This window comes from Zalophus californianus, chromosome 7, assembly GCF_009762305.2.
Source record: "Zalophus californianus isolate mZalCal1 chromosome 7, mZalCal1.pri.v2, whole genome shotgun sequence".
Lineage (NCBI taxonomy): Eukaryota > Metazoa > Chordata > Mammalia > Carnivora > Otariidae > Zalophus > Zalophus californianus.
The window spans coordinates 7,685,277-7,696,593 of NC_045601.1; the positions used below are offsets into that span (position 1 = coordinate 7,685,277).

The 11,317-nt window shown below is 55.3% G+C and overlaps 1 protein-coding gene across 4 annotated transcripts in view; it reads left to right on the forward strand.

The window, feature by feature from the left end:
- AGPAT4 (1-acylglycerol-3-phosphate O-acyltransferase 4) overlaps positions 1-10,133 on the forward strand; it is a 120,892-nt gene extending 110,759 nt beyond the window's left edge. For all 4 annotated transcript variants that reach the window (XM_027601192.1, XM_027601191.1, XM_027601193.1 and 1 more), the window contains 3 exons: positions 1,398-1,473; positions 6,902-7,100; positions 9,573-10,133. In XM_027601192.1, the coding sequence (XP_027456993.1) occupies positions 1,398-1,473; positions 6,902-7,100; positions 9,573-9,667 (370 nt within the window). In that variant the 3' untranslated portion in view covers positions 9,668-10,133. The remainder of the gene's footprint in view (positions 1-1,397; positions 1,474-6,901; positions 7,101-9,572) is intronic.
- The last annotated feature ends 1,184 nt before the right edge of the window (positions 10,134-11,317 follow it).

The window sequence follows — 11,317 nt, forward strand, 5'->3', positions numbered from 1 at the left end:
AAACCTGGAGCACTATTCGAGATCATCGTACCCACTAGGCCGCCTCTCAGGTAACTGCTTCTCCGGAGCGCATGTAAGAATGAGGTGTAAACAGCCGAAACCATACCACGTGGGCCCACGGAACCTGGTGCTCTCCGGGCCTGAGGGCAAGACTGTGCCGCTGCACACACTTCTCCTCACGGCACAGGTACCCCCTCAAAGGGGTACAGGCTTTCTCATGCTTTACCTCAATGCAAAGTATTAAAACAGGAAGGGCAGGAATGTCAAGGAAGTTCTTGAAAAGAGCGAAAGGGCCTTAAACGCCTACTATCCAGATAAATAGTAGGCAGGCTCCCTATCCTTTTTCAAGAAACACAGTTAGACATCTGGTTTCCAAACCAGAGTGAGCCAGAAAGAGCGAAGGAGTCGGTATTCGTGGGAGGACGTGGAGGAGTTTACGGGGTGATTTTTCATCATGTGAAAACTTAAGCCCCGTACAATACCACCTCTAAGATGGAATCCCACATTCTCTTAACATGCTATAGTGTGACGGATACGTCCTAAAAATGTACCTTATGACTAAGGTAGTCCTGAGCCAGAGAGGGACGTGAAGCCACCCATGGCTGTCATGGGGGACGCAGAATTTCCTGCGCACAACATCAGGGTGAATAACTATGCCTGGAGGTCACGAAAGCCAGCAACCTGCGGACAGACAGAACTAGATCTGCAATAGGGTAACAGGAAATGTGGTCCACTGAACCGCCCCCCTTGCTCAGGGGGGCTCTTGGCAGGTGGCCCCAGAGCCACCCTCGAACCTCATCCACTTCTGGTGAGCAAAGGGCCACGGGGCCTGACCAGGTCCCCTGCTTTCTCCATGTTCCCCAAGATACACGGCCTTCTATTTGTTGTGACCCTTGCAGCACATCAGCCTCCGCACTGTCCAAGAGGCCAAAGCAGTCACTGGGTGGGAGACACTTCATTCACCATTGTATGAAGTCATTACCCCGCGGGGAGAAGCACCAGCGTGGGATCAGCTATGTGTAGACTCTGTGTATGTCGGATTATAACAGGTGGCAAATGGGGCAATACTGCCCTCTCTCGGAGAGGCAAAACCCCAGGTGTTTGGAGCCTCTCCGTGAGGTCCGGAGGGAGGATAGGGAGAGACAGGAGTCCTCGGCTGACACCGCCTGAGTCCCCGAACCTGCTGGAGCAGGCCCTTCCTTCAGGGACCAGCACTGCATCTGGGCCGGATCTCCCCAAAATGGGTATGAATTTCTGCCTGTCAATTGAATTGCCGTCCGCACATCCACAAGACCCAGGCTCCCTCAGTAAAGCCTGGAGATGTCCAGCATTGTTATGAACCGTGGTTGGGGCACCAGCGCTGGCCGCCTCCCTACCAGCTGCTCTCTGCTTTGCAGGCGGATTCCTCTAGAAGAAGTCCCCGAAGAGGAGGACGAGTGTTCGGCCTGGCTCCACAAACTCTACCAGGAGAAGGTCAGTGCGGTGGCGTGGCTGTGCGGGAACCCAGGACCCGTTTCGAGGTGCAGCTGTGGGTGCACTGTGGGGGCCCTGGGATCCGATAGTGGCGACACCCCAGTTAGCAGCCGTGCTGGGGCTGATGCTCTACTTGGCGGGGGGCGGGGGAAGAATATAGCAAAATGGGTTTTAAGGGGGCTTCATGGGAAGGATGCTGGGTGTAGTGGACAGAAAAGGAAGTGATGGCCCCCAGCAGCCCGTGTCTACCTAGCAAAAGTAGCCTCTGGTTCTTGGGGGGTAGAGTGTTCTTTCAGCGATGCGAATGATCCCGATGGCCTCGGACCTACAACGTGGCTGCCTGTAGGGTCTCAAAACCGCGAGCACAAGCAAGATGGAGGCTGGCAAGACTCCGCCTCTGCTGGGTTTGCTCTGGCCCCGTGCCCCCCACCTCCTGGGTGTGCTCTAGCTCTTCAGCAACCCCCAGGCCCCACCGCCGCGCACACACCTTCTTTCCTTTCTCTGAGCAGGGCCTTACCTTTCTTTGGGTTCTCTCCTCAGACACATGGGCAGGGGGCAGAGGGAGTCGCATTCTTAAGGCCCTAATTGCTTGATCTTCTGAAGGAGAAAAGGTTAGCAACTACCTAGTGAGGAAGGCGTTTTTATGACCAAGTCTCGCTGCCCATAGAGACTTACTTCTGATTCATCATACATCTTAAGGCCAAACCAGCCTAGAATCGAGGACACTGAGTAGGACACTGACTTCCTGGTGCCGAACTCCATAAATACAGACCGGTTGGCACATGCTGTCTTTTTCTCCCCACTCCCCTAGGGGAGGTAATCACACGGACCTTTATGGGCTGTCCGCTCCAGTTGGATAAGCATTCTAATCCTTCCTTTGAGAATGTGTTTTGGCCCCAAAGACCCCCAGATTACCACCATCGGATTAAGTAGAGATTTCTTACAAATATGGTGTTTGGTGATCAAGATCCTGATACTCTCACAGCAAGAAGTCACTCCTGTGTTCCCAAAAAGTCACTTTTGCATAACTTGCCATTTTGGGGTCTTTTCCGGACGGGTTATAGGGATAGGCATCCAGTCTCCTCTTCCAAACAGTACACGGGGACCTGTCACAGAGCGGGGACCGTGCAGCCCCCTCAGCCTCGAAGATTCACCCCATAGGTCCGAGGGGACCTAGAAAAGCGTATTTCTAAGAGGCCGCCTCAGACACATGGCCTGCAGGCCCATGCTTGGACATGTACTGCGGATGCCTTTAAACTGGGCCTGGGCCTGAGAGGAACACGCAAACGATATATACTCTTTTCCTCTGGTTTCACGCACGAGGCGGCATTTTTCCTTGTGCCGTTTTCTGGTTTAATCATCTGAGCGGTATACAACATGTCACTATTAGCGAGAAGAAAAATGTGCTAAGGCGTTGGAAAGGAATGCCTTCGCGAAGAACCACACAAACAAATCTAACAAACGCAGGCCTCAAACCCACCAAAGCAAAGGAGGTTTTTCTCCATGGGTCCGTTCTCTGCTGCGTTGAGGTGGGAGACTTGATGGCCATTGTGTGACCCGAACCACTTGGGCGTTCAGTGAAGAGCCACCACTCCTTCCTGATGAGGTCTCTCCGGAGGCTTTTCTCTAAACTACGTATGCGTTAAAATCATAGGGTTCAGTTTGGAAGGGGTTCTCAAAATGATCATCTGGTGCAAAGCCCTTATTGCTAGTGATGGGGAAACTGAGGTCCAGAGAATGACATGCCCAGCTCCCAGCTCCCCTCTCCCTACGGGCCATGTCTATGAGCAGACTTGGGAGGCTGGCCTTTTCCCCAGAGGGACCACCTGAGCAGTGAGCAGGAGGGGTCAGCGGTGCCTCCAAGAGGAACTGTGAACAGACGGGAAGGAACCCCAGCATTCTGTCGTTTCTGTGGCAGCCCTGTCCCCTCAGGAGCCTCGATGGGCCTGGGACTTTATGTACCAGAAATCCTGGTGCCCCACCTCGCTTGCCAAAGTGGGGTTCTGTGTTAAGCGTCACCTTTCAGACGTATGGTGTTGAAAGACAGTTCTGCCGACTTCAGGGCAGCAATTCTCTGGCTTTGCTTTCACGGACAAGTAAAGTGTCTGCAAAGTGCGGGAGGGGGTGCTGGGCGGCCAAACAGGGACGTGGCAACGTTTCCTTCTGTTCAGGCAGGAACATAAAAAGAAATCCACTATCTACCACTGCCATTTTGACACTCTCAAGTAGGAAGGGCATCATCTCCGAAAACGGGGCCATCCTTTAAGTGGAACAGATTTAGCATTTAGAAAAGGCACAACGCTGATGACCTGTCAGCATCCGGGACCACCGCTGGCTGCAGGGTGGGGGCTCCGGGAAACCACCCACGCCCTCGCGTGATCTCTTTGGGGACAACGGCAGCGCCCAAATCGCTTTTCCCCCGAGCCATCATGGTTATTACCCCCTGATATTGTTTGAACCAATTCTGACTTTTCATTTCTGACTTAAGTTACTTCCTTACTCCCCTGGCTGACAGTCTGAAGTCTGCCGAAGGGACGAGGAATTAGCCATTAATGGTGCACGCTGAAAAGCGGGTGAAGGAAGCGGCGTTCGAGCTGTCCTGTGGGTGTGTAGGGTCCACGGGGGCCGCGGTTGGGAGCTGCTCTGTGTGGGGTGCAGAAGCCAGCAGGAAATGTCTCAAGCACAAGAACGAAGGGTTTTCCACGCTGGCGATGGCTTCTGCACGGACCCCGAGGGCATTGCTCCTTGGAGTGGCGGCAGGATCTCCGGCTTGGCCCCGTGGTGCAGTCCTTAGCACACGACACGCTCCGGCCTGAGGTCTGCCTGCACGGGGAGCGCTGTCCTCTGAAGGGTCCCTCCTGCCCCGGCCCGCTGACAGAGGAGCCAGCTCTGACTTCCTGTCCCTCTTTTCCTTCTCTGCTCTTCCCTCTTCCCCTCCCTCCCTCCTCTCTCCCCCAGGGACTTAGCAAAGACATTTTATTTTGCGGAGCCAGCCGGTCCAGCTCTTTGAGGATGGCCTGGCCTTTGGTGCCGCCTCTCGGGGCTTTGGTTACGTGCTTCAGACTCTGACAGCACTCAGGGGTTTGCCCTTTGTCGGGAGCATCTCCCCCTTTAGACTTCGGAGTTAAGATTTCTTTCTGGAAACAAACTCCCCTTTCACTAAATACGTTCCCCCAATTCCAACTTAATCCTATGCCACGCGATGCTAACAGATGGCAACAAAAAATGGAAGCATCATTAACCCAGGCCATCTCCCCATGGGGCAGACTTGATTGCCAAGGATGTGACACGGCCAGGAGGGGCCAGGAACGTTCTGCTGCTGGAACAGACATCGAGCCCCGGCCGGGTGCTCCCTGCCCCACCCTGCAGGGTCACAGAGCCACAGCGACAGCCCTGGGAGGCCAGCAAAGGCTATACTGCGCCAGTCACTGGGGCGCAGTGAGGGGTCTTGGGGAGAGATTCAGTTTTCTAAGCAAAACAGAGAAAAAGAAAACTCTGGAGTGAATGAGTTCGGACCCCTAGGAAAGGGGGTGCTTTTTCCTCTTGCTGGAGGCACAAATAACTTTTGGCTTTAGCAGGTGTCTTTCTGGCCCGAGACAGGAAAAGCAGACCGGTTCCCTGAAGAAACATCACAGTAGATGGGTACCTATCAAAACTCTTAAGGAAAAGAATTTAAAAAAAAAAAAAAAAAAGGCCAGTTTTTAAAATGGGGGAGTTTGATGGTCTGTAAATGACACCTCAATAGAGCTGTTTTTTAAAGGCGCGGGAGTACGCCCTCCCGTCTCAGCCCCATCAGGCTTCTACATCAAAGGGCCAGAGACCGGGTGGCCCGTAAATCTCACGGCCTCGGGGGCCAGGCGATCAGGAGCCTGAGAGCGTCCCGAGCCCAGCACACTGGGGATTAGGCTCCCACATGGAGATTCCGGGCGGACACAAACATTCAGCCCGGAGCACCCCCCTCACCGAGTTATTGGGCTCCTGTGGCTGCACCCTGGGATGAGAAAAATCACCCAGGTTCGTGGCAGGCCTTGGCAGAGCGAGGGGCCCTCGCTCTGGGCATTAGACAGGTCACTGTCGCTTCCCCAGAGGTTGTCTGCTTCAGCCACAGGCTCTGGGGACTCATTTTAATAATGGACCTCCGTGGTGATAAAAGCATATTACTCAGTACATCCTGACTGGGGGAAAAAAGAGAAGTATGGTGTCTTTTAGAGATTGTCCTCTCAGGCTGTTAGAGGGAGAAGGTCAGCACCTCGGGGGTAAGTTCCAGGTAGGTGGAAGCTCGTTTTCCAGGAAACTTGACTCTTCGGACAACTGGGGCACCACCAGGCTCTGACGGGGGCCCCATGTGACCCAGAGATGGGTTTTGTTCAGCGTGCACGCTGTCAGCCCCCAGGATGCTTTCAGGATACTTTGTTGCTGATATTTAGAAGCGGGCAAAGTCCCCGTGGCTGCCAGTCGCCGGCCCCCATGCCACACGGTGCCCAGGGACGGTGCTGCTATCCTGATGCGGGTCTCTCTGGCCCTGTTGCCTGTCGCCTGGCCCCGCGGTGTCACTCACTCCCACGGCCACCAAGCAGCACCTGGGGTCTCCCGGGAGCCGCTGGAGGGTGCTCGCTGCACAGGCCCAGCCTCGGGGCCCCCTGGTGCACCCCGTGCCCGACCGAGACCTCTGCAGGCCCTTTGGTGACACACACACACACACACACACACACACACACACTCGGGAACAGGCAGTCCCCTCATCCACGGTCTCAGCCGCGGCCGCTGGTGGTCCAGAAGCCGGGGTGTCTGCAGATGAGGGGGGCCCTCCTGTATTTAATCTCAGGTCGGGCACCGAAGAGAAGCTGCTCGAACTTCTCAGGACAGGGGCCTACTGACCACCTGGCTGTCTCGACAGTCACTTCACAGAGCTGCTGGGCAGTGCCGTGCTGTCGTGGGTTGGGTGCAGGAGGGCGAGCTCATGGCTCTGCCCGAGGCTCAGGGTTCTAGTCTGTTCTGCGGGCGTTCACTGAGGGCAGGTTTGGTGTCTAGTTCGTTCTCCACTGGCCTGTTCTGGGAGGCAGGCAGTACTGCCCCTCTTGCCGACCAGAAGCTGGGCCACAGAGGCCGGCCACCCGACCAGAGGCAGGTAAGTACCAAGGAGCCGACGGACCCGGGCTGGCCTGGCACCAAAGCTCAAGCTCCTACGCCTGGGCTAGAGGCAGAGCTGTGACGTCCCGCCTCTGTGTCACTGTGGGAAGGGGACGCCAAATTCAGTACTGGGAAGACCCCTCAGGCGACTGCAAGATGCCGCTGGGGTGGTGCTGTGCCCCCCCCCCACCCCGGTTCTACTGAGCTCACAGCGGGCCCCCGGTGCCCCGGGAAGGGCCTGCACGAGCGTGGTGTCATGCACGAGCAAAGTGCCTCAGGGTCGCCTCTCTGTCCCCAGGATGCCTTCCAGGAGGAGTACTACAGGACGGGCACCTTCCCAGAGACACCCATGGTGCCCCCCCGGCGGCCCTGGACGCTCATCAACTGGTTGTTCTGGGCCTCCCTACTGCTCTACCCTTTCTTCCGGTTCCTCACCAACATGATCAGCAGCGGGTCTTCCCTAACCCTGGCCAGCTTCGCCCTCGTCTTCTTTGTGGGTAAGCAGAGCAAGAGCCCTGCCCCAGCCAAGCTACTGTGAGGAGCATCTGACGGGGGGGGGGACAGGGGGAGGCAGAAGGGCGGGTACAGACGTGCCGGGTGTCGCAGCGTCTGGGAACAGGAAGCACAGCCTGCAGACGGACAGGGAAAACTAGCTTGCAGGACTCACGGTCAAACACACCCAGAATCCCAGGCCTGGAGGAATTCACCTGTGGTTGCTCCCCCTGGGGCTCGGCGAGGCAGCAACCGCTCAGCTCTGCTCACTCTCATCATTCCTTCCTTCGGGGCCCAGCAGCAATGAGCAAAGGCTCCTGGCCATTCAGAGTGGGTTCCAGCCCCTCTGGGGAAGTGCGAGTGCTTCTAGAAGTCAGTTGCCGTATGCCCCAACATCGAATAGAAAGGTCTGGGAGCAACCTTGCTTGCATTAATCCACACTGGCTTCATTGACCAGGAGTTTCAGACTCCTTTGGTCTCTTCATAGCCCCAGGGTTCCCTGCACACTGCCACTGGTCTTTGAAGTGAGGCAGCCGGGGGAAACTTCGTAGGGTTCCCTGGGAGGGGCAGCCTCATTTCACGGCCAGCCCCTCTGGACCGGCCCCTTCCCTGAAGTCTGAGAAGGAGGCATCCTCCTTTGAGACTCTGGAAAGCACAGGCAGAGTGTGCCCTGCCTTCCTGAGACCGAGGGGACATGGCACAGAGTCAAAGCATGCAGTGATCTGTGTGCTTGTTTCAAATGGACATAGCTCAGTTATTTCTGCAGAAGACACAGGTGCTGACTGAACGCTCAGGCTCCAACACATAAAAGTGCATAAAACTAGAAGTGTCTCAAGACAAAATTCCCCTTTGAGCTTACGCCCCAGAGATGAATCATTAACAGTTTGGTGCACCTTCCTCTGGACTCAGAAATATATGCATAAATACATTCACACAGATGGACTGTCCCTAATGCAGTTTTCACCTAATAAATTGTGACTACCTACACCTGTCACAACACACAAAACCTATCTCATTCTCTTGGATCAAGCCAACCAATTCTAGACTGTTTGCAATAGGCAAATTGGCCGCTATTCCTAAAATAGATCCTGCTGTCATCTTTTTTAAAATGAAAAATATATTTTAATGCTGAAAATTAAAATAATACCTGCTCTGTGTAGAAAAAAGAGAGTGCAGGAGAAAACCCGTTTCTAATAATTTAACTCCCCCGACACAGGCCAGAGGACCCCGCCCCCCCACAGGGCTGCTGTGTGCTAGCCAGGTGCCAGGAGCTGCAGTTGTCGGGGTCCCTGGAGGGAGGGGAGCAGACTGAGCCTATCAGCCTTCAGTGGGGTTCCTTGGTGATGAAGATGTGCAATGCATGCCAAAACGGGGGCCGGACACTCTCCCTAGGAAACAGGGTCTCTGGGAGCTCAGAGGAGCTGACTGCCCTGAGCCCCACAGACTGGTGCCTCATCAGCTGTGAGCCTCACTACACTCCGCCCGGGATGTCGGTATTTGGGTCTCGTTCCCCTTCCCAGGCCTCTGAGCAATGGAGTCGACGTCTTACGCACCCCTTGGTTCTCTACAGTGTCATCACCGCCACTGCATGGTGGCTCTAATATTGGGACAGGCCCTCCTAGAACTGCCCGTTTGTAACTGGCCCAGGGCATACCCGGGCCTCGTCGGGCTGGGCTGCACTCGCCCGTCAGCTCCACGTGTGTCTGAGGGACGGTTTGCAGACTACGATGCTTGTGCTTTTAAACACGTGCATCGTGAGGCGGAGATTTCAGTTATCAGCCATTCATCCATTCTGAAATGTGTATTATGTGCTTGGTGCTGGGCTCCTCGGGGGACTCAGATGTGCTCCCTGCCCTGAAGGAGCTCACCGAGTCTGCCGTGTCCGAGACAGCAGCTTCGACTGTCGTGTGTGACCTCGGCCCTGTGGTCCAGCTTCCTGGTGGCTCCGCCAGGCTCTCATGAGGGTCGCTCCTGGTCTCTGTTTGGGCCCATCCCGCTGGGAGGCAGGGGCTTTTCCCCATTCACCGCTCTAATACTTACCCCAAGAGCAGAGCTGGGCACTACATAGACATTTGGGCTCTTGCACTCTCCAGGTTCCCGGTAGGTTATCCAGCTTCGCTGAAGGGTGTTTTGTTAAGTTCCTGCCCTGCGTTCGCAAAAGCATCCCCTTTGCCTTGGGGGTCAGTATATAGCAAGTAGGGAATTCTGTAAGCTTCGTGTACAGTGGAGTGTGGCTTAGCAACCTCGAAGGGTTGAAGGATTAAAACCCACCAGCAGAGCAGCCTCGCTCTGTTTTAATGTCACTTAGTCTGACGCCCGTGCTCCAGGAGAACTCCAGCGGGATTATGCCCTGGGCCCCAAGTTAGCCGGCCAGATCTCAGCTGCTGCTTGAGGTCTGCCGACAGCTGGCCTCTCCGCATTCTCCCCGGCAGAGGCCCCCGGGGGCTCCTAACTCCCCGCGCTTCCCATTTCTGCAGCTTCTATGGGAGTTCGATGGATGATCGGTGTGACAGAAATCGACAAGGGCTCTGCCTACGGCAACATCGACAGCAAGCAGAAACGGAGCGACTGACCCCAGACACACGAGCGCCCGGAGGGGCCCTTGGGGACTGGTGGACACTGCCAGCCATCCTTAGTGGGACCCGGGGACAAAGCGGGGTGAGCCCCTGCTGGGAAGGCAGTTTGGTCCCCATGCCAGATGGGGAGGAAGATGTTCTTAAATCTTTTTTCCCCCCCATAATGCTTAAGTGGGTTTTGATTTTCTTTTTGTGTGAGTGTGTGTGAGTGTGTGTGTGTGCGTGTAAGGGAAAGGATACATATAAGTGAGAATGATGTGCGGTTGAGTGTGACCCTTATTTTGCCATCATTCAGAGGGGATCTGAGGCACAGGGGGAGGGCAGGGACGGGGAACGGAGGGTTCCCCTTCATTCTTTGGTGCTGAGTTTTCTGTACTGGATTGCAAAGAGTGAAAGGCGCTTTAGGTAAGATGACTAAATTATGCCTCCAAAAAAACAATTAAACTGTTTGGCTCCCTGTGCTATGTGTTTCCACAGACTGCTCCATCCTCCCATTCCGCCCTCTGCCATTGTTCTGGGGTTCTGGAAGGCAGTGACCCAGCAGCACTGCCCGGAGGGGGTGGAGTGGACTCAGCACATGGCGGGGGTGGGGTGGTGCTGGATGGGGCCCCCCTGGCCAGGTGCAGGAACCGGGCGGGGGGGGGGGGGGTGGTTAAGGGATACGGCAGGTGCTGGGGGACGGGCTGAGCACGTCCGTCAGACACAGTGAGAGGCCCTGTAAGGCAGCTTTGGTTTTCCCAATCTGCTGGCAATGGAGTCTCCCCGGCCCACATCTTGAAGAGGTGGCCAATTCCCTGAAGAACCTGAATGGAAAAATAAAGGGCAGGCATCTTGCAGCCATTTGAGAAATGACTTTATATGCACTGCTCATCTCAGCAGCAGGTAGAACCTGGGTCCCCCAAACCAATACAGGCTCGTGTAGGAGCCAAGGTACTCCTCTGAGCAGGGTCAGACTGGAGCAAACACCGGCGTATGAGGATCCCCTGGGCATCCACTTTTCTTCCGGGAGCCCAGACTCTCACACCGCGAAAGAGGGCTGCTCCTCGACACGCAAGGCAGGCCTTCTTTGGAGTAAGGGCCACATGCAGGACCTCTGCAAACTGTGCCAGTCCACAGAGGCCGCATGTACAACATGAAAGACAAGCAGTAATATCTCTGGCAGAAAACATTTAGCTACGGGACACTCTGTCCTCTCAGGCCGAGGTACTCATGGCCCTCACACTGGTGGGGATTTAGGGGCACAAGAAGTAAGCAGAAGGCTTTCTCGCTGTGCACAGCTACACGCTGCCCGGGACAGAGTTCTTTGTCGCTATGCTTACAGAAGAAGGGAGAAACTGTTCCACCAAAAGTCGGGCATAATCTATTCAGAATCATGTTTTTAGAGGTTTGCTCATTTACTCACCAACGGTTTCTTTCCCAAGCACAATGGAACCAGGTAAGCCAGGGAGTTAGGAAAACACCCGAGAGAAGCTCTCTCTGCTGAAGGGATAATAACGTACATTGACAAGAACTGCAGAAGCGAATAGAGAAACAGATTCTGGCTTAGCTGTGGGAAGGGAGTTTCGGTGAGGCCAGAGCCTGAGCTAACATCTGCAAGCATCCCTGAGAGCAGGGGTGATGAGCCCATGCATTTGCTCACTGTGCAT